At 38.9% G+C, this 21,617-nt stretch overlaps 1 protein-coding gene across 2 annotated transcripts in view; it reads left to right on the forward strand.

The window, feature by feature from the left end:
• The window catches only part of TSNAX (translin associated factor X), a 33,705-nt gene extending 28,264 nt beyond the window's left edge, over window positions 1–5,441 (forward strand). For both annotated transcript variants that reach the window (XM_081249329.1, XM_081249330.1), the window contains exon 6: window positions 3,732–5,441. In XM_081249329.1, coding sequence (XP_081105455.1) covers window positions 3,732–4,109 — 378 coding nt within the window. In that variant the 3' untranslated portion in view covers window positions 4,110–5,441. The remainder of the gene's footprint in view (window positions 1–3,731) is intronic.
• Window positions 5,442–21,617: the final 16,176 nt, after the last annotated feature.

Raw genomic sequence — 21,617 nt, forward strand, 5'->3', positions numbered from 1 at the left:
ACTATCTCATTTAATCCTTTTTTTAACCTTATGCGGTAAGAATTATTACCCTCATTTTTCAAAAAAGGCCTTTAGGGAGTTTAAGTAACTTACCAAAACCCAGTCAACTAGTAAGCGTGACAGGTAACTTTGGAACCAGGTGTCTTGAATCCAGAGTCATGAGTGTCCTTGTCCACTCTGCCAGTGTTTCTCACCATGTGTCCCAGGGACCCCTGTGCCAGGTATCTACCTCAAAGGAGTGTTTTAAAGGATTGATTTAAAGGTTTTAAATTAGGTAGCATACAGCGCATGCCACATAAGTGCTCCATAGTTACTTGTCATTATCAGTGTCAGTATCAAGTTGTTATTACATAGTGAGAGATGTTCATTACTGAGTTCCTAATTCTTTTATCTGAAATATTACATAGCTTCTCTAAATTAAGAAAAGAGAAATTTTGGCAGTTCAGCTTTTAAATAAATACTATTTTTTCCCCCTGGGTTTCAAGATACAGTATTCAGGCCATGAGGTAAAATTTTGAATATTTGGTAACCTCCTGAGATACCAGTACACATAAAGATACAATTAAACAGTTTTTTCCTTTCTTTATTTTTCATCAGTTTTTCTTTCATTATTATTTTTAAAAAAATCAGAGTTAGGATAGGCAGGCAGAAAGTGGAAGAAGCTATGGAAATCGTCTTTTCTTGAATGTTAATGAAACGTTAATTTTGAAAAGTGAGACTTAATTTGGCATGACAGATACAACTTACTATCAAGGAAACCATGTATTGTCTCAGTTTTAAAAATCATGTGAAGTTTATTAAGGAGGAAATTCATCTTGAGAAGTAAAATTCCTTCATATCTTTTATTTATTTAGTAAAGATTGAATTACGGAAAGAAGTAAGGTATGCCTGTTTGACCCTGCTTCTTAAATATATCAGGCAAATTACCATGCCTCCCTTTCAAAGTTCTCTCTAGTTCAGAATGGAGATATAAAGGCAGAAAGGTAAAGAAAAGCTGAGAGTTAAAACACTATTCTGAGGATTTAGGTAGTAAATTATTGTAAGATTAAGGCGTCATACTATTCATATACATATAGTTCTCAAAATGTGAAGAACACATTCATAAATAATTTTTCCTTTTAGTGCTAAAGATTGTTCTTGGTGCTGAAAATTCTGGGAATTCAGTAGGGGGGAAGGTATTTTGCTCTGACATGCCTATTGAGAGTAGTATCAAAACCATTTAATTTTTTTTAACTTTTTATTATGAAAAATTTCAAATACACAAAAAAGTGGAGAGAATAGTAGCACATGAACATCCATATACCCACTACCTGGATTCAGTAATTAACATTTTGCCATATTTGCTTCATCTAAATGTTTTTTGCTAAACTATGGATGCCACGATGTTTTACCCCTAAATACTTCAGGTCCATCTTGAAAAACTGCCTTTTTTTTTTTTTTTTTGCGGTACACGGGCCTCTCACCGTTGTGGCCTCTCCCCTTGCAGAGCACAGGCTCCAGACGCGCAGGCTCAGCAGCCATGGCTCACGGGCCCAGCCGCTCTGCGGCACGTGGGATCCTCCCGGACTGGGGCACGAACCCGTGTCCCCTGCATCAGCAGGCGGACTCTCAACCACTGCGCCACCAGGGAAGCCCAAAAAACTGTTTTTTAAGTAATTTTCTTTTCCCTAGTTTCTAATATGTATTATCGGTAAAGCAGAATTTATTTCCTTGACAATTAGTTGAAATTTGTTCGTTTTTTAACACAGTTTTTTCTTCAAAATCAACTTCTTAGTTTATAATCAGGGAACTCCTTCTGTCTAATGAGAGAAACAAAGAACATTAATGTTTTCTTAAGCAAAAGTTACTTTTATAAATGACTTTATGAAAATGCCGGCCGCCTCCCCACCTCCTCTACCCTCACCACCCACAGTCTGTCCTTTCCAAAAAGATGCCAGTTCTCTTAACAGTTAATAGAAACAACACATAGCAGGTCAGGATAATTGGGAATTATGTCAGAATAATTGGGAAGCTGACTTTGTATACTTACCCAGTTCTACCATTAACTAGTTATATTGCCTACAGTGTTTCTTGGACCTCATTCTTATACTCTACATTGAGAAGGGTGGAACAGATGGTCTCTGAAGAGTCCAACATTGCTAGGATTCATGTGCTGGATACAGAGCAACCAGAGTCATCTTAATAAAACCTAAATTTGACTCTGTCATTTCCTTGCTTAATTCTCAACGACTCTGTTACCTATAGGTAAAGTTCTAATTTCTTAATGTGACTTTGTCCCCTCGCTCTATCTTTCTAGACTCATCCTGTACTACTTCTTACTTTAAATTTTACTCAAAAGAAATACCTCACTAGTTCCTTAAACATACAGCTCGATTCTCACCTGCACGCCTTTGCAGTTCCCTCTACCTAAAATGTCCTCCAATATAATTGCACCCCACCTAGCTAAGTGTCATACAGACTTTTAATAACAATTTAGACATTGCCTCTTTTAGACAGAATCCAATAGAGAGAGAAATTGATGTGGAGAGAGGAGACTGACATGGTGATGGTAATGGTGATAGCAGCTAACATTTATTGAGTATTTACTTTGTGTTGGGCATTATGCCAAGAACTTGGTAAATGTTATCTCATCCTTAAAATAAACCTCTGAGGTAGGTACTGTTATCCCATTTTACAGATGAGGAAACTGAGGTTTAGATGAAATAACTTGCCCAAGGGCATACACCTTATGAAGCAAGGTCCTGGAAGAGGTGGGAGGAGATGGGTCAAGGTCATTTGGAAGAGTTAACCTCAAACAAGAGGAGGGACAACTCATCATCTGAGACTGGAGGATAGAAGGTAAAGATGGATGTGGACATAAATAAGTTTTTTTGTTTGTTTTTTAAGGATAAGGTAATTGAGAGAGCTTGTGCCAGGTGGTCTGGCAGATAACCAGGCCAGTGAAAGTAGGCAAGATTGTTTACTGAGAGTGAAGAGGTTTGGGATTGAGTAAGGGCTGAGGAGAGTGGTGAAGGTTTGGCGTAGTGTTTGAAGAGACTGGAGACAACCATCTAAGCAATAAGCAAAAGGACTGGTGAGTAATTTGTAGTGGTACAAGCGCTCTACAGTTGTGAGTGTTATTTTTTAGCCCAGTGGTACTCAGCCACTTGAATAAAGCACTATCAAGAGTAGATTTTTAATACTGATTTAGGGTTGTGTTTTTGCTGGGCAGGTGCAGTAGAAAAACAGGAGCCTAAAGGAACCGAGGCAGATGTAGTGAGAGAGTAATAAATCCTGATGGCTAGTGCCGAGGGGGGACAGAAGAGAGGCCAGAAAGGGACTAAGTGATTGAGGAAAACATGACTGGATCCTGAACCTGGAGGGCGTTTATGATTTGTCATTTAAATAAGTAAGTCATTGTCTTGCAGTAAAGTCAGTAGGCCTTGTTTAAGAATGTTTTGATTTTATCTTGTATGTCAAGTGAAGTTGGAAATAGTTGATTTTATGATGATACAATATTAGATGTCAAAATTATCTTGAAGTCATAAGTTCAGCTCCCTACTGAGGGCATGAATTCGTCTTGTAACGTCTCGAATGGTCGTTTAACAAAACGGATCATTTTATTTAGAGAAGATTAGTATGATTGACCTGCTGTTGATTTTGTTCCTATATGAGATACATGCATAGTCACTCTTTTTCACAGTGTATTTTCTTTGTGTGTGTGTTCTTTTTTTTTTTTTTTTTTTAACCAGCCCTCTTCTGATGCACAGGATAAGCAATGCAGTACCTGGAGACTGAAAATCACGCCTGTTGATTACCTTCTGGGAGTGGCTGATTTAACTGGGGAGTTGATGCGAATGTGTATTAACAGTGTCGGGAATGGGGACATTGACACCCCCTTTGAAGTGAGCCAGTTTTTACGTCAGGTTTATGATGGGTTTTCATTCATTGGCAATACTGGACCTTATGAGGTTTCTAAGAAGCTGTATACTTTGAAACAAAGTCTGGCCAAAGTGGAGAATGCTTGTTATGCCTTGAAAGTCAGAGGTTCAGAAATTCCAAAACATATGCTGGCAGATGTCTTTTCAGTTAAAACAGAAATGATTGATCAAGAAGAGGGCATTTCTTAGAGTAACATTACTCAGTTTTCTTTCTCTTAAGAACTCCTAAGAGAGACCAATTTGTAAGACTGTTATTTAGTATATCATTTGACTTTATTGTGGCTTTAGAGATGTTTTCAGTTGTACTTGTTTTAAATTGTATACAAGCTGTACATAAAATTACTGAAACGAATCATTTCTTATATCTTACTCGTGAAAATTTGCATACAAATGTTTGCTTATGTGCCTGTTTGACTTTTTGCTGGCTAAACCTCATCATTTATCTTTGTAAATGTGAACATGCTTCAGAGTGCACTTTCTGCCGTACCTGTTTTAATTTAGTGTGTGTGAATTTTGGAGTGGTAATATTTAGTGGAAGACATTTATAGTTTAAGTTGGTGATTTTTAAAAATATATATTTAGTTATACATCTGGACTTGAGCTTCCTGTTTAAATTTCTGGATAATATTGTGCCAAGCCTCCAAAATAGGCTTAATCCATAGACCAAGAATTTAAAATCACATTACCAGTATACTTTATGAGATATTGTAGTGAGAATTCATGTTATATTCTGGCTAATTTTAGGTCATTTTGAATCCATATGAAACAGCCTTCCAGAAAAATTGACAGGTACCCAGATGTTAGTTTCTACATTTAATTTTTGTCCTTTATCACAGAAAGTCTGATAGAGAATTGGCACTAACACTGTAATATTTTCACTGATGTTTGAGTTGAATTATATACTTGCACATACAACTGAAAAGGTAGTGATTATTTAGCAGTTTTTGTTGTTGTTGTCATTATAATTCATTAGGCATGTTTGGAGACTTTCCTATTCTAACATCTATCAGAAATTACATCTAAATAATTATAATGAAGTTTTGAAAATTCTGAAGTATTAAGTTAATCCAAATCTTTATAGTTGTCCAGTTGTGTTAATGCATAGTATGAAAAGTTGCCAAAGAAGATTCATCACATACAATTCAGCAATAAGACAGTTGTCAACACAGTTGGGAATAGCAAGTAGTATCCCTTAGTAGTAGAAGTAGTCTCACTATTAATATTTAGAATTGGAATTTGCATACTGAAATTAGTTATTTTAGGAATATTAGGAATTAGTTATATTAGGAATTTGCCTACTGAAAATAGTTATACCATTCACTGTGGTGTGAAACTGACTTGAGCATGGCACTGTTGGCTGACAACTAGACATTTCCATTTGGTTTTGTGAGTTTTGAGAACCTAGATACTGGATTTTATTTTTGGAAAGATTAGCAGCTCTGTTTGCAAGGGCTTATTCTTGGAAAGGGTAATTTTCCAAAAATGATCACCTAAAGGAAAATAAAATATATACATGCCTAATAGATTAGGTTTGTTTCTTTGTTTCTTTGTTTCTTTGTTTTGGTGGTAGTAAGTTTTTTCGGTTTCCCTACTCGAAGATATACAGCTGAAATATAGTTTTATTACATATTTTTGTTTCCTCTGCCACTTGAAGTTAAATTTATAATGTTAAAAGTAAAGTAATAATGGATTGATGAATGTCTTACAGATGTTTAAAACTGAACTCTTTGAATAAAATATTAAAATACAAAAGTTAAGCTTTTTTTTTGATCAATTGAGAAATACTTAATCAAACTGTTACAGACTTTTTAGCCTAAACAGGAAACTTGATATAGACTTGCTTAATGTGGAGATTTATGATTTCTTAAAATGGGTCCAGAAGTAGGGAGAGTTTCAGAAAAGACATCTTTTCACATCTCATTGACCTAGACTGGGTAACTTTCCAGTCCCTCAAAACCAGCTAGTGGAAAGGAGGATGAGATCACCTTGATAGATCAAGGTGCCCTTTATCTGAGAGAAGAGCGAACACAAGAAACCGAATTAAGGTGTTGCCATCTTAGGGGAAGGGGAAATGGCCTTTAGGTCCGCAGTCAGCAGTATCTGCTACAGGTGGATTGGTGCCGGCCTATTGATACATTTCTGCATTGCATGTTATATTAATACAGTGGGTGTTAGACCAGGATGGTAGAGGATCTCTAAATATATCCTGAATGTCTCAGTTTTAAAATGGTTGCTCTCATATCGTCACCTGTGGTGATGTTTTTCATCTTTATTATAAAAAGAAACTGGTTCTAGGTAACATGGCAAGTTCCTGAGAAATTCTAAAATAAAATTGGGTTATTTCCTTCATAAGTAATTGCTGCGTATATGAAATCAGTGTTTTTTCCACCATACACATTGCAGAGCCCTAGGGCTTTTTGAAGGTGCTCAAAGAAAGGTGTTATTTAAATGAGGGATTGGTGGAATGGATTTAAAAACTTAATCCAAACTCTTTGCTGTCTGCGAAAGACTCACTTTAGATTCACAGACACAAATAGATTAAAAGAATGGGAAAAGACATTCCATGCAAACAGTAACCAAGAGAGCTAAACAAATAGACATCAAGACCTTCTTTTTCTTTTGGCTAGAGACAAAGAACAACATGTAATGGTAAAGGCTCAATCCATTGAGAATGCATAGCAATTACAAATAATGTATATTGATTTATAAAACAACAGAGCCCCAAAATACATGAAGCAAAATCTGAGATAACTGAAGGGAGAAATAGACAATTCAGTAGTAATAGTTGGATAATTTAATACCCGACTTCCTATAATGGATGGAAGAACAAGACAGATCAGTAAGGAAATAGAGGACTTGAACAACACTATCATCCAATTAGACCTAACACCCATATATAGAACACTCATGCCAACAAGAGAAGATATATTTTTCTCAAGTGTGTGTGGAACATTATCCACAAAATGTCAGGCCACAGAACAAGTCTCAGTGCAATTAAAAAGATTGAAATTATACAAAGTATGTTCTCTGACCACAATGGAATGAAGTTAGAAATTAATAGTAGAAGTAAATTGGGAAGATAAATGAAGCAACATACCCCTAAATAGTGGGTCAAAGATGAAATCACAGGGAAATTAGAAAATATTTTGAGAAGAATGAAAAAAATGCAGTATACAACTTATGGTGTTCAGCAGAAGCAGTGCTCAGAGGGAACTTTGTAGCTTTAAATCCCTGCATTTAAAAAGTATGATATCAAATCAATAACCTAAACTTCTGTCTTAAGAAACTAGAAAAAGAATAGCAAAGCAAACCACAAAGCAAGCAGAAGAAAGGAAATAAAGATTAGAGCAGACATAAATGAAACAGAATAGGAAAACAATAGAGAATATCGGACAGTGGAGAATATCAGTTGGTTTTGGAAAAGATGAACAAGATTAACAAAACCTTTGGCTAAACCAACCAAGGAGAAGACTCAAATTACTGAGATCAGGAGTTAAAGAGGAGACATTACCACTAACCTTACAGAAACAGAAAGTTTATAAGGGAACGCTATGAACAATTGTATTCTAAAATTACATAACCTAGATAAATGGACAAATTCCTAGGAACTCGCAAAACTGACTCAGGAAGACACTGAAAATCTAAATAGAACTATAGCAAAGAGGTAAGGTTACTAATAAAACTCCCAGTGAAGAAAAGCCCAGGACCAAATGGCTTCACTGTTAAGTTCTACCAAACATAAAGATTAACACCAGTCCTCAAGTTCTTTCCAAAAACGTAGGGAACAGTTTCTAACTCATTTTATGAGGCCAGTATCATTGTCATACCAAAGCCAGACAGAACTACAGACCAGTGTCCTTCATGAATATAGATCCTCAATATACTAGGAAACCAAATTCAGTCACAAATAAAAAATGATTGTACACCATGACCAACACCATGGAATTTCATCTCAGGAATGCAAGGTTGGTTCAACATGAAAATTAAGTGTAATACACGATATTAATAGCATCTTGAAGAGGAAAAAAACATGGTTTATCTCAATAGAAACAGAAAAGTCACTTGACAAAATCCAACACCCTTTCATGACATAAACACTCGAACTTAGAGTAGAAGCGAAATTTCTCATCCTGGTAAAGGGTATTCGAAAAGCACACAACATTGTACTTAATGGTGAAAGAACGGAAAGCTTTCCCTCTAAGATCAGGAACAAGACAAGGATGTCCAACATTGTACTGGAGGTTCTAGCTAAGGCAATTAAGCAAGAAAAAGAAACAGAGGGCCTCCAGATTGGAAAGAAAGACGTAAAACTGTCTCTATGTGGAGATAACATGATCTTATATATAGAAAACCTCTATAAAGAACCCTCAAAACCCCCCAAACTATTAGTACTAATTAATGAGTTAAGCAAGGTTGCAGGATACAAGATCAATACATAAAAATCAGTTCTGTTTCTCTACACTAGCAATTAAAAATCAAAATCAAGGCAATAATTGCATTTACAATAGCATTACAATGAATGAAATATACAGAAATAAACTTACCCTAAGAAGTGCAAATTGTACACTGAAAGCTGTAAAATGTTGCAGAAGAAAAAGGCATCCTGTGTTCATGGAATCTATGGGTTTGGACATTCTATGGGTTTGGACAGGTCAATTGATTTTTGACAGAGGTGCCAAGACCATTCAATGGGGAAAGAATAGTCTTGAACAAATGGTGCTGGGACAGCTGAGTGTCCACATGAAAAGAATGAAGTTAGACCCTTCAAATCATATACAAAAATTAATTTAAAATGGAGTGAAGACAAATATGAGCTAAAACTATAAAATCCTTAGAAACAGGTGTACATTTTCTTGACCATAGATTAGGCAGTTGTTTCTTAGGTATAACATCAAAAGCACAAGCATCCAAAGAAAAAAATAAATTGAAACTTCCATCAAAATTAAAAACTTGTGCATCAAAGGACACTATCAAGAAAGTGAAAAGGCAACCCACTGAATGGGAGAAAATATTTGCAGATCATAATCTGATAATGATAATAGATACATGTATCTAAAATATAAAAGGAACTCTTCTTACAACTTAACAGTAAAGAGACAACCCAATTTAACAGTAGGCAAAGGATTTGAATAGACAGTTTTGTAAAAATGACACGCAAATGACCAATAAGCACACGAAAAGGTGTTAAACATCATTAGCCATTAGGGAAATGCAAATCAAAATCACGAAGTACCACTCTACACCCACTATATATATAAATTTTATATCTATATCTTTTATATAATGAAAGGAAGGAAGGAAGAAGAGGGAGGGAGGGAGAGAAAAAAACAGAAGGAGAGGGAGACTTGTGCATGAATGTTTCCAACAGCATTATTTATAATAGCCAAGAAGTGGAAACAACGCAAATGTCCATCAGCTGATGAATGGATAAACAAGGTGTGTTACACCCCTGCAATGAAATATTATTCGGCCATAAAAAATTAAATGCTGGTACTTGCATCATGGATGAGCCTAGAAAACTATGCTAAGTGAAAGAAACTAGATACAGAAGGCCGCATATTATGTATTGATATGAAATATTGGTGGCATTGGGGTGCTTGAGGGGTTTGGAGTGACTAACAATGGGGTTTCTTGATGAGGTGATGGAAGTGTTCTGGAATTAGTGGGACTGTGCAACCTTGTGAATATACTAAAACCCACTGAATTGTGCACTTTAAGATGGTGAACTTCATGTTATGTGAATTGTATCTCTATAATAATATTTTAATGTTTTTTAAACAGTGGATTTATTGTTTCCTTGAAATTTTGCTTGAAATTGCCTGGTATTTTGCTTATGGGAAGACTTTTAAAAAAATTATTCAGTTTCTTTAATTGTGTAGGGCTATATGAGTTTTCATCATTTCTTAATGGTGAGTTTTGATAAATTACATTTTTCACAGGATTAGTCCATTTTGTCTTTTTCAATTTTTTTGATACAGAGTGTTGTTAATATTATGTTATTATATTTATATCCTGGCTATATATGTATTCATAGTATATATTTGTGTTGTCTCTCTGTATAGGTGTTTTTAGTCATTTTTGCCAAATGTGTCTCCATTATGTTAGTATTTTTAAAGAATTAATTCTTGCTTTATTTGGCTTTGGCTTTTTGCTAGTCTGTTTTTTATCTCATTGATTTATACTCTGATTTATTATTTCCTTGTATACTTTTTGGGGGTTTATGTTCTAATTTTTTTTTTGCGGTACGCGGGCCTCTCACTGTTGTGGCCTCTCCCGTTGTGGAGCACAGGCTCCGGACGCGCAGGCTCAGTGGCCATGGCTCATGGGCCTAGCCGCTCTGCGGCATGCGGGATCCTCCCGGACCGGGGCACGAACCCATGTCCCCTGCATCGGCAGGCAGACTCTCAACCACTGCGCCACCAGGGAAGCCCTATGTTCTAATATTTTTATAATACATTATATTTTTTACATTTTTGCTTATTTTTAGACTTTTTCCATTGGGTCTTGAATGTTGGTTTTATAATTAATTTCAATAAATGTGGAGTACTTTTATGAGTAAGATATTGTGCTGACTAGTCTACTTTCTATATAATCCTGTACTGATCCACCTTGATCTCTTATTTTTAGGGGACTAAGGGATCCCGCCCCCTCCTCGCAAATCTGGGAATTAGTAGGTACTTGATTAGTTTCTATTAGCTGACTTTTACTCTTTTCTTCCCCAGTTTAGCTGTTAATTCTATGGTTTCTATTGGTATCACCTTTCTATCTTTTGACAGTTTCAAAAATCTATTCAAAAAATACCATTGAATTCTTGTGGAAGTTCTGCAGTTTATTATTTAAAAAAATTTTTTAAGGTATTTTTATTTATTATTATTATTATTTTTGGCTCTATTGGGTCTTCGTTGCTGTGCATGGGCTTTCTCTAGTTGCGGTGAGCGGGGGCTACTCTTCGTTGCAGTGTGCAGGCTTCTCATTGCGGTGGCTTCTCTTGTTGCACAGCACAGTCATTAGGTGCACGGGCTTCAGTAGTTGTGGTGCATGGGCTCAGTAGTTGTGGCTCGCGGGCTCTAGAGTGCAGGTTCAGTAGTTGTGGCACATGGCTTAGTTGCTTTGCGGCATGTAGGATCTTCCCGGGCTAGGGATTGAATCCGTGTCCCCTGCATTGGCAGGTGGATTCTTAACCACTGCACCACCAGGGAAGTCCCCCTGCCATTTATTTTTGAAGAAATACTTTGAGTCTGTCTTTCTTTGAGTGCACAGTTTGTTGCATCCAGAATTTTGAATGTGGTAACTTGCAGCCTAGAGCAGTAGCATTGCAGCCAAATTAATCATCTGTTTATCTTCCAGATGGTCTTGCTAAAGGAGCCCCTGTTGGTTCCTGATTCAGAGTGACTTTCCAAACAGTAGATCAGGTCCTGATTTCCATCAGGGTTGGTGAGGTCTTCAGTATCCTGGTTCAGCGCACTCTCATTTTGGGCTCTGTCGATCCCTGGAGGGGTTATGGACAGGACCAGTGTCCTTGGACCCTCTATACTTAGAGCCACCCAGAAGTCTAGAAAGTACCTCATGGTCAACAACTTGTTCAGGTTGGTGTCACATTTGCAACCTATAATTTTTTTTTGAAGTTGAGACTTGAAAGTTTTTAGATGATTTATACATTAAATTACAACCCACAGATTAACTATAGGACTTTCTTACCTTTTGTCTACAAGTGCATTTATGTAAGTTCAGCTGATTCTTAGAGCTCTGAGGTAGGCAGGGAATGGTAATATCCCCTCCCACTGCCCCCTTTATATGTAAATAATGTAACTGAGACCTAGAGAGGTTAAGTAACACGCTCAAGGTTACCTACCACACTAGACAAAGATTTGGGATTAGAAACCACGTCTAATGTAACTGAGTCCTAGAGAGGTTAAGTAACACGCTCAAGGTTACCTACCACACTAGACAAAGATTTGGGATTAGAAACCACGTCTAATGAAACTTAGATGACAGCCTTTCTGCAATGACACACCACTTTTTTTGTGGTTCTTAATATTATATGTGACCTTGAACAGGTTTACCTTAAGCCTTATTCTTTCTGCACCTTAGTTTTATCATCTGTTAAATAATATGTGCCTCACTTTTCTCAGGTGTTTTTATGATGAACCGTATAATCTGTGTGAAAAAGCATTTCAGGGCATGAAGAACCCAGGAATATAACTTACTGAATAGACTCTACCTGCAAAATTTTGCATGTAATTTAAGGAGATGCATGGACCTTCAGAAATCCATCTATGGACGCTCTAAAACTAAGTCCCTGAGACCCGGATTAAGAGACCTTGTTATTGGAGGAGTCCAAAAATGTCTTTCACATTGTACACTTGTATAAGCATGCAGTTTCCATGGTGATACTCTGAAAGGGGCAGATACTCAATTTTGTTATAGTTGTGTGAGTGAAATGCTGATATTATGTTAGAGAATTTCTCTAGTGAGAAATGCCCACAGCTTTCATGTCATTCTCAAATGGGTCTTTGACCTTAAAAAGCCGAGAATCACCGGTCTAGATGATTTCTTAAGGTCCCATGCACCATCAAAGACTTTATAAGGGACTTCCCAGGTAGTCCAGAGGTTAAGACTCTGCACTCCCAATGCAGGGGGCCTGGGTTCGATCCCTGGTCAGGGAATTAGATCCCACATGCATGCCTCAGCTAAGACCTGGCACAGCCAAATTAATAAATAAATAAATATTTTAAAGATGATAATAAAAAAAGTCTTTATAAATCCAAGGATCCTAACTAGATGAAACAATTTCTAGGATTTATGAAGTAGTGGGCTTTTCTTCGGTTCGTTTGTTTTTTAAACAATAAGTGAAGTTCTGTTGAGTGCATGTTCCACCGTTGTCCCTTCCCTTGTCCCCTAATGAAAGTTCGCATTTTGTAGAAGCACACTGATATTTTAATTCAGAGACTACCTATTACGATTGTTCCTTATGCATCTATAATTGGTGTGTTTCAAGAGAGAAGGTTTTTGCCTTGTGGAATAAACTACACATAGCTAATTTTCAGTCATACCGTCTTCAAATTTTAGGATAAAAGTGGTTATTTCTCTTTTTTTTAACCTTTATTCAATATTTTTCCGGCTTAATTGTGATATACTTGACACATGACATTGTGTAAGTTTAAGATGTAGAATGTGTTGATTTGATACCTTTATAAATTACAAAATTACTACCAGCCACCATACTATAGCTACTGCCTCTGTTGATCCCCATCCCATCACATAGTTACCATTTCTTTTCTTTCTTTCATTTTTTTTTATTACTTCCGTCACTGTACATAGAGACAAGCCATTTCTTTTTGGTGATGAGAACATTTAAGATCTACTCTTTCAGCATCATTCAAGTATATGATACAGTATTATTAGTTACAATCACCATGCTATGGATTAGATCCCCACACTTGATAATTTTATCCCTGGGAGGGTGTACTCTTTGAACGGTATCTCCCCGTTTCCCTTACTTCGCAACCCCTGGCAACCACTACCCTATTCTCTGTTCCTCTGAGTTTGTCCTTTTTAGATTCCACCTATAAGTGACATCATACAGTGTTTGTCTTTGTCCGCCTTATTTCACTTAGTACAATGCCGTGAAGTTCCTTCCAGATTGTTGCAAATGACAGGATTTCCTTCCTCACGGCTGAATAATATTCCATTGTATACAGTCAGCCCTTTGTGTCCTCAGGTTCTGCATCTGTGGATTCAACCAACTGCAGATCAAAAATATCAGGGAAAAAAATTGCAGCAAGTTCCAAAAACCAAACTTGAATTTGCTGTATACTGGCAACTATTTACATTATATCTACAACTATTTATGTAACATTTACATTGTATTAGGTATTATAAGTAATTGAGAGATGATTTAAAGTATGTGGGAGGATGTGTATGGGTTATGTGCAAATACTACATTTTTTATATAAGGGACTTGAGTATCCATGGATTTTGGTATCTGCAGGGGTGGTCCTGGAACCAATTGTCCTTGGATACTGAGGATAACTATATATACCACATCTTTATCTGCTTACCCATTGATGGGCACTTAGGTTGTTTCCATACCTTGGCTATTGTGAATAATGCTGCCGTAAACATGGGAGTACAGACATCTTTTTTTTTTTTTCGGTACACAGGCCTCTCACTGTTGTGGCCTCTCCCGTTGCGGAGCACAGGCTCCGGACGTGCAGGCCCAGCGGCCATGGCTCACGGGCCCAGCCGCTCCGCGGCATGTGGGATCCTCCCAGGCCGGGGCATGAACCCGTGTCCCCTGCATCGGCAGGCAGACTCTCAACCACTGCGCCACCAGGGAAGCCCCAGACATCTTTTTGATTCCTGTTCTCATTTCCTTTGGATGTATACTCAGAAGTGGGATTGCTGGATCATACGATAGTTCTGTGTTTAATTTTTTGAGGAAACGCCATACCGTTTTCTGTAGTGGCTGCACCATGTCACATTCCCACCAACAGTGCACTAGGGTTCCCTTTCCTCCACACCCTCGCCAACACTTGTTATCTCCTGTCTTTTTGATAATAGCACTTCTAACAGGAGTGAGGTGGTATCTCATCGTGGTTTTGACTTGCATTTCCCCAATGATTAGCGATATTGAGCATCCTTTCATGTACCTGTTGCCATTTGTTTGTCTTCTTTGGAAAACTGTCCAATTCCTCAGCTCATTTTTTAATCAGGTTGTTAGTTTTCTTGCTACTCCTTATGTATTTTGAATATTAACCCCTTTTCAGTTATATGACTTGCAGATATTTTCTCCCATTCAGTAGATTGACTTTTCATTTTGTTGATTGTTTCTTTTGCTAAGCAGAAGCTTCTTAGTTTGATGTAGTCCCACTTATTTGATTTTCCTTTTGTTGCTGTGCTTTTGCAATCAAAATGTTTATTTTTTACTGGTCTACCTTTTGGGGGAAAAATCCTATTTGTAACCCATCTCAATGATCTTTTGAATAGTATAAGCAATTACATATGCCAAATCCCAAGTCTTGCTTTAAGAAACATGACAGAATAGCATCTAGGAAATACAAGAACACAGGACTCAAAGTCCAGAACTTTTTTCCATATCATAATGTAAATAAAAGCCTCCAAAACTCTTTGTCTATCTAACAGAACCCACAAGTACACAGGCAAGCCTGCGTGCACACACACACCCACAGTAGTTTTTCTGGATACCTCTTAGTACTTCCCTGCGTGGAGGGAGAATGGATAGAAGGCTTTGGCAGCGTCGAAGGGGCAGAATCCTAATGGAACTGATCCTTTAGCAATCACGATTTGAGCCACGCACCAGGTAAAGCATCTCAGTTAACTGAGGTTTTGACTGAAGGCACAGGGAACATAGAATAAATAGTAAAAGAAGAAAATTATAAATATCAACTCTCACCTTGGGAGCAGTTGCAGAAACAAGGACTTTAGTGACTGCATATTTTCTCATTGCTTTGTAACGTATATATTTTATTTATTTATTTATTTTATTATTATTATTTTTTTTTGCGGTACGCGGGCCTCTCACTGTTGTGGCCTCTCCCGTTGCGGAGCACAGGCTCCGGACGCGCAGGCTTAGCAGCCACAGCTCACAGGACCAGCCACTCCGCGGCATGTGGGATCTTCCCGGACCGGGGCACGAACCCGTGTCCCTGCATCGGCAGGCGGACTCTCAACCACTGCGCCACCAGGGAAGCCCTGTAATGTATATATTTTATATCTTAATCAGTTGTGCCTTTTTTCTTCCTCCCCTTTTCCTCTGTTATTTCATATAGGGCATGTTTTTGTTGAGTAAACTTTTAATCTAGTCTTCAAGTTACAGGATGGCAAAGGCAAGTTGTATTGAACCAGAAGAGGAATGAAGATCAGAGGTGGGTAGTGACTGATAGGACTTCCTCTCTCCCCTCTTAGGAAGAAAGTGAACAGCCTTTGCTGTGGGGAGGATCGATGCATCCTATTAGGTGGAAGCATGAAGTCGCCTGGAGGTTTAAACCTAGCTGGGAAGGTGTGAGTGCCGCCTAGCCAGAGGAGTAGACCATGCAGGGCACTGCCTGCTGATACCTGGTACTAGGCCTGCCTTCTCAACTCTCCTTCTGCATCGTAGGAACTGGAAGCCTAGAAACCACACTTCCTTGATTCTCTTGCTAAGAGGGTTTATTTGCAGTCTCTCAGCGAGAGGCACGTGTAATATTTGAAAAACAGAAGAGAAACAAAAGCCTTGATTGCTCCTTCAGCATCAGAGGCAGGGTCAGGCTTGCTCAGATGGCATACGTGAGGTTTTGCAGGAGCTTCCACACTCTACTGATACCTGCTTCAGGGCTGCCGGCAGCTGAGATCATCAGCCATGGTTTCCTGCAATTCCTGTGACTTCTGGATTTCCTGAATTCACTGGCAGCTTTCCCTGACCTTCCTTTCACCCAGCCCTTCCAAGGTTTTGGAAGCACCTGTGTTAAATCCTTTCCTGTATGCTTTCTGTTACCTCAAGTGCTTTCTGTTCTCCTGACTGAATGCTGACTTCAGGGAACAAGTGGTTCTTAAGCCTGAGAAGAGGTACCCGATCTCTCTCGTGAAAGAAATGCAAGTTAAAACTACAAGTTGTCCCTTTTCACTTATCAGATGGGTTAAGAGTTGAAGACTGGTAACACTATGTTGATGTGAGGGAAACGGGGACTCACGCTGCTGTGAAAAGTAGAAATTGATATTGATCTGTGAAATTGACATTGATCTCTACGAGGGGTATTTTGGTGGCATCTGTCAAGTTTATTCATACATTTGTGAAATTGCGTGTTCAAAATATACTCATTATAGCAATGTTTTGAATATTAAAAAGTCTGAAATGTGAGTGTCCTTCCATGAAGGACAAATTAAGTCAATTATGGTGCAACCATAAAATTAGATGCTATAAAGCCATTAAAAAGAATGAGACAGGGCTTCCCTGGTGGCGCAGTGGTTGAGAATCTGCCTGCTAATGCAGGGGACATGGGTTCGAGCCCTGGTCTGGGAGGATCCCACATGCCGCGGAGCAACTGGGCCCATGAGCCACAACTACTGAGCCTGCGCGTCTGGAGCCTGTGCTCTGCAACAAGAGAGGCCGCGATAGTGAGAGGCCTGCGCACCACGATGAAGAGTGGCCCCCGCTTGCCGCAACTAGAGAAAGCCCTCGCACAGAAACGGAGACCCGACAAAGCAAAAATAAATAAATTAATAAACTCCTACCCTAACATCTTAAAAAAAAAAAAACATGTCCTGTTATGGAAAGATATCCATGTTATTTTAACTGAAAATAGCAAAATGTAGATATGCCACTACTGTGGAAAAGGTTAAAATAATATATCCATATGCTTTTGTTAATGTGCAGACTATTTCTAGAAAAATACACACAAAATGACAAGAGTGCTTGCTGGTGCCCTCCTTTCACTCGTGAATCAGTGAGCGAGGGTAGGTGGCACATTTGTAGGCTTTCTGTGACATAAAGCAGGGGTCCCCAACCCCCGGGCCATGGACCGGTACCAGTCCACGGCCTGTTAGGAACCGGGCCGCACGGCAGGAAGGGAGCAGCAGGTGAGCGAGCCAGCGAAGCTTCATCCGCCGCTCCCCGCCACTCCCCGTCCCTGGACCCCCAACCCCATCCGTGGAAGAATCGTCTTCCATGAAACCGGTGCCTGGTGCCGAAAAGGTTGGGGACCACTGATAAAGAGCTTGAAACCAAGGATAATATTGGTATTATTGGGTTTTTTTGTTTGATTTTTACAAGGTCTGTTTCTTCTACCTTTTGGCTCTTTTTTTCTCCAGATATCTGTACTCTCTTTCCCTCATCACTTTTAAGTTTGTGCTAATAGGCTACCTTCCAAATGAGGTCTGCCTTGATTTAATTTAAATCTCCATTTGCCACTTATTCCCAACACACTTTCAGAGAGTGGCATCTATGGAGAATGTACTATGATTTGTCTCCCTGATGCTATGGAAAGTACCACTCCCTGCTTACATAAGTAACATGGAACCAACTCAAGTATTATGCTTGCCAGTTGTCTCCCATAACTAATACATAAGCTTTCCAGGGGGAAGAATGTCTGTATTCCCTGGGGTATCCCGACACATTGAACAACCCATGGCACATGATGGGTGCGGAGTGAATACTTGTGGAACGAGTAGACAGGTGGATGGTTTTCAGTTCTTTGATGTTACAAATAACATGGTAGTGAGTGCCTGTGATGATTAACTTCACGTGTCAAGCTGACTGGCCCTTGGAATGCCCTGGCATTTGATCAAACATTATTCTGGGTATGTCTGGTGAGGGTGTTTTTCGATGAAATTCACATTTGAATTGGTAGACTGGGTAGAGCAAATGGCCCTCCCTAATGTGGGTGGACCTCATCCAATCAACTGAGGATGTGAATAGAACAAAAAGACTGAGTTGGGGGGAATTTCTCCTGCATGACTGCTTAAGACATTGGTCTTGTCTGGCCTTTGGACTCAGACCAAAAGATCAGCTTTGATTTGTTATTGAGCCTGCTGGATTTTGAATTGGAACTTACACCATTGTAAGTTGGTGTAATTGGCTGTCCTGGGCCTCCAGCTTGCCAACTGCAGTTCTGGGACCTGTCAGTCTCCATAACTGCATGAGCCAATTTCTTATCTCTCTCTCTCTCTCTGTCTCTCTCTCTCTGTCTCTGTCTGTCTGTCTGTCTCTCTCTCTCTATATATATATATATACACACATATTATGTGTACGTGTGTGTATCTGTCTATATCTTTCTATGGATAGCTAGTTGTAGATACACATGCGTGCGCACACGCACACACACACATGTATACCCTGTTGGCTCTGTTTCTCTGTAAAACCCTGACTAATACAATATTCTTAGCTTATCTCCTTGTGAGCATGTGTAAGAATTTATCTAAATAGATTATATGGGAGTGAAATTGTCTGGTCCTAGAATATAGACTTCTTACTAGCTATTGCCAAAGTACTGTACCAATCTATATTTCCTTCTGCAACTGTATAAGAGTTTGTGTTTCCACATCATTTTGCTAAACCTAATGACCAACCTAATGGTTTTTAAATGGTGTCTTTTAAAATGATTTTGTCCCTTACTGCTACTAGTTTTACCTATATAAAATTGCATTTTTTTTTGTGAGCCAAAAACTATTGAATATTGACAGTTTAATGTGGTCTAATCTAACAGTGACTATCTCTACAATTAAAACTCTTTGCCATTCATATTTCTCTTTCATAAATTACTCATTCATATAATTTTGACATTTTTCTGTTAGATCATTTCCCCCAAACCCCTCGTGGCTGCTCCCCTAATTTTGTAGTTCTTCTCTATATAAATACCTTCTCCTGATCTGTGGTTGGGAGTGCATTTTCTTTTCTCATGCAGAAATGTGTTACTTTAATGCCATCAAATTTACCAGTCTTGTATGCTTTGTGTTTTTATTGTCTTATTTAAGAATGTCAACCATACCCTGAGGTCATAAATAGCCTATATTTTTGTCAGTAAGTTTTTAGAAATTTGAAAGTTTTGCTTTTTTCCATTAGGTTTGGGATCAATCTGGAAATTCTTTTGGTATTCCAGAATATGGTGTGTAGTATGAAGGAGGTGTCTTTTTCAACGTGGATTGAAAACTTTTTCAATCATCAGTTTCTCATAAGAAATACGGGTTTCTTTCTAGGCTCTCTGTTTTCTATCCCACTGGTCTGTTTGCCTATCCTTGTACCAGTAACATGCTTGTTAATTACTATGAGTTTACAATGAGTTTTGATAAGTGAGAGGGCAACTACTCCCACCTCATTTTTCTTCAAAATTCTTAATGTTCTTGTATTATTTTTTCTTTCAATATTTGATAGAATTCTGCATTGTGGGTTTTTTTTTTTTTTTTTTTTTTTTTTTGCGGTACGTGGGCCTCTCACTGTTGTGGCCTCTCCCGTTGCAGAGCACAGGCTCCGGACGCGCAGGCTCAGTGGCCATGGCTCACGGGCCCAGCCGCTCCACGGCATGTGGGATCCTCCCGGACTGGGGCACAAACCTGTGTCCCCTGCATCGGCAGGTGGACTCTCAACCACTGCGCCACCACAGAAGCCCTGCATTGTGTTTTAAAGTGAATCTGCTAGTCACTTTATTTTTGCTTGAAATACACCTTTTCATAAGGAGAAAAATATCTTTAGCTCTGTTACATTGATATGGTTGATTTAATCAGAGTGAACTATGTGGATTCATAGTGAATTAATTATCATCAAAGTTGGCAGGGAAAAATCAACCACTCATGACAAAAAAAAGGTTATGACAATAAGTGATCCATTTTCTACAGCAAACATGGCAACTTTCTTATAACTAGCATATTCCAGTAGCAGAGTTACAAATCAACAGTCCCTGGAACAATTTAAATAAAAATTAGTATTACAGGGCTTCCCTGGTGGCGCCGTGGTTGAGTGTCTGCCTGCCGATGCAGGGGGCGTGGGTTCGTGCCCCCGTCCGGGAAGATCCCACATGTCACGGAGCGGCTAGGCCCGTGAGCCATGGCTGCTGAGCCTGCGCGTCCGGAGCCTGTGCTCCGCAATGGGAGAGGCCACAACAGTGAGAGGCCAGAGTACCGCAAAAAAAAAAAGAAAAAAAAATTAGTATTACAGGAAAACATGATGACTTTGTGATGTCAAGGTACAGAGTAAGTATAGATTTAACTTTTATAATCACAGGCCTGTAAGTGTTTATTAACCTTTTCTTTATCTACCTAACAAGATGTCAGGGCTAATTCAGGGCTTGGGAACAAACTTCCCAGCTCTCCCCTCCCCCTTCCCCAAGTTCATTATTAGCAATTGCTAAGTATTCCTGGCAGCCTCTGAGTCAAATGAGCCTTGCTATCCAGGGGTAAAACAATGAATTTAGGACTTACACATGTTTCTTTCCTTTATTTTCCTTGTCTTGTGCAGGATAGAACCTCCATAATAGAAGCATAATGCATAAGGATCTTATTTCTGATTAAGTGGGACACTTCTAAAATTTTACGTTCACAGTGATGTTTGTGTAGGTTTTTGATACACTCTTTTTTATATATATAAATTTATTTCTTTATTTTTGGCTGTGTTGGGTCTTCGTTGCTGCACATGGGCTTTCTCTAGTTCCAGTCAGTGGGAGCTACTCTTCGTTGCAGTGAGCAGGCTTCTCATTGCGGTGGCTTCTCTTGTTGCAGAGCATGGACTCTAGGTGCATGGTTTTCAGTGATTGTGGCACACGGGCTCAGTAGTTGTAGCTCAAGGGCTCTAGAGCGCAGGCTCAGTAGTTGTGGCGCACGGGCTTAGTTGCTCCGCGGCATGTGGGATCTTCCCGGACCAGGGCTCAAACCCATGTTCCCCGCATTGACAGGCAGATTCTTAACCACTGCACCACCAGGGAAGCCTTTTCCTGTCTTCTTAAAGTCTAAGGTTAATTAATGTTTCTACCCTCCTTCGGAATGATATAAGCCCCTAGGATGCTGTAACCCTAGCAATCCCTCATTTTATATGTTGTTACTGTTGTCCAGTCTTTTAGTTGCGCTTTGTTCCCTCCCATCCCCTAGATGTTGTTGTTTAGTTACAGTTGTTGCTCATTTAGGTTTACACACAGGTGACCAGATTCTTTGTTTATCATTGCTTCTTGCTCCCATTTCTTTCTTCTAGGGTTGATTAGTTTCCTACTAAGT

This window comes from Mesoplodon bidens (assembly GCF_964165515.1).
Source record: "Mesoplodon bidens genome assembly, chromosome: 1".
NCBI classification, from domain to species: Eukaryota; Metazoa; Chordata; class Mammalia; order Artiodactyla; family Ziphiidae; genus Mesoplodon; species Mesoplodon bidens.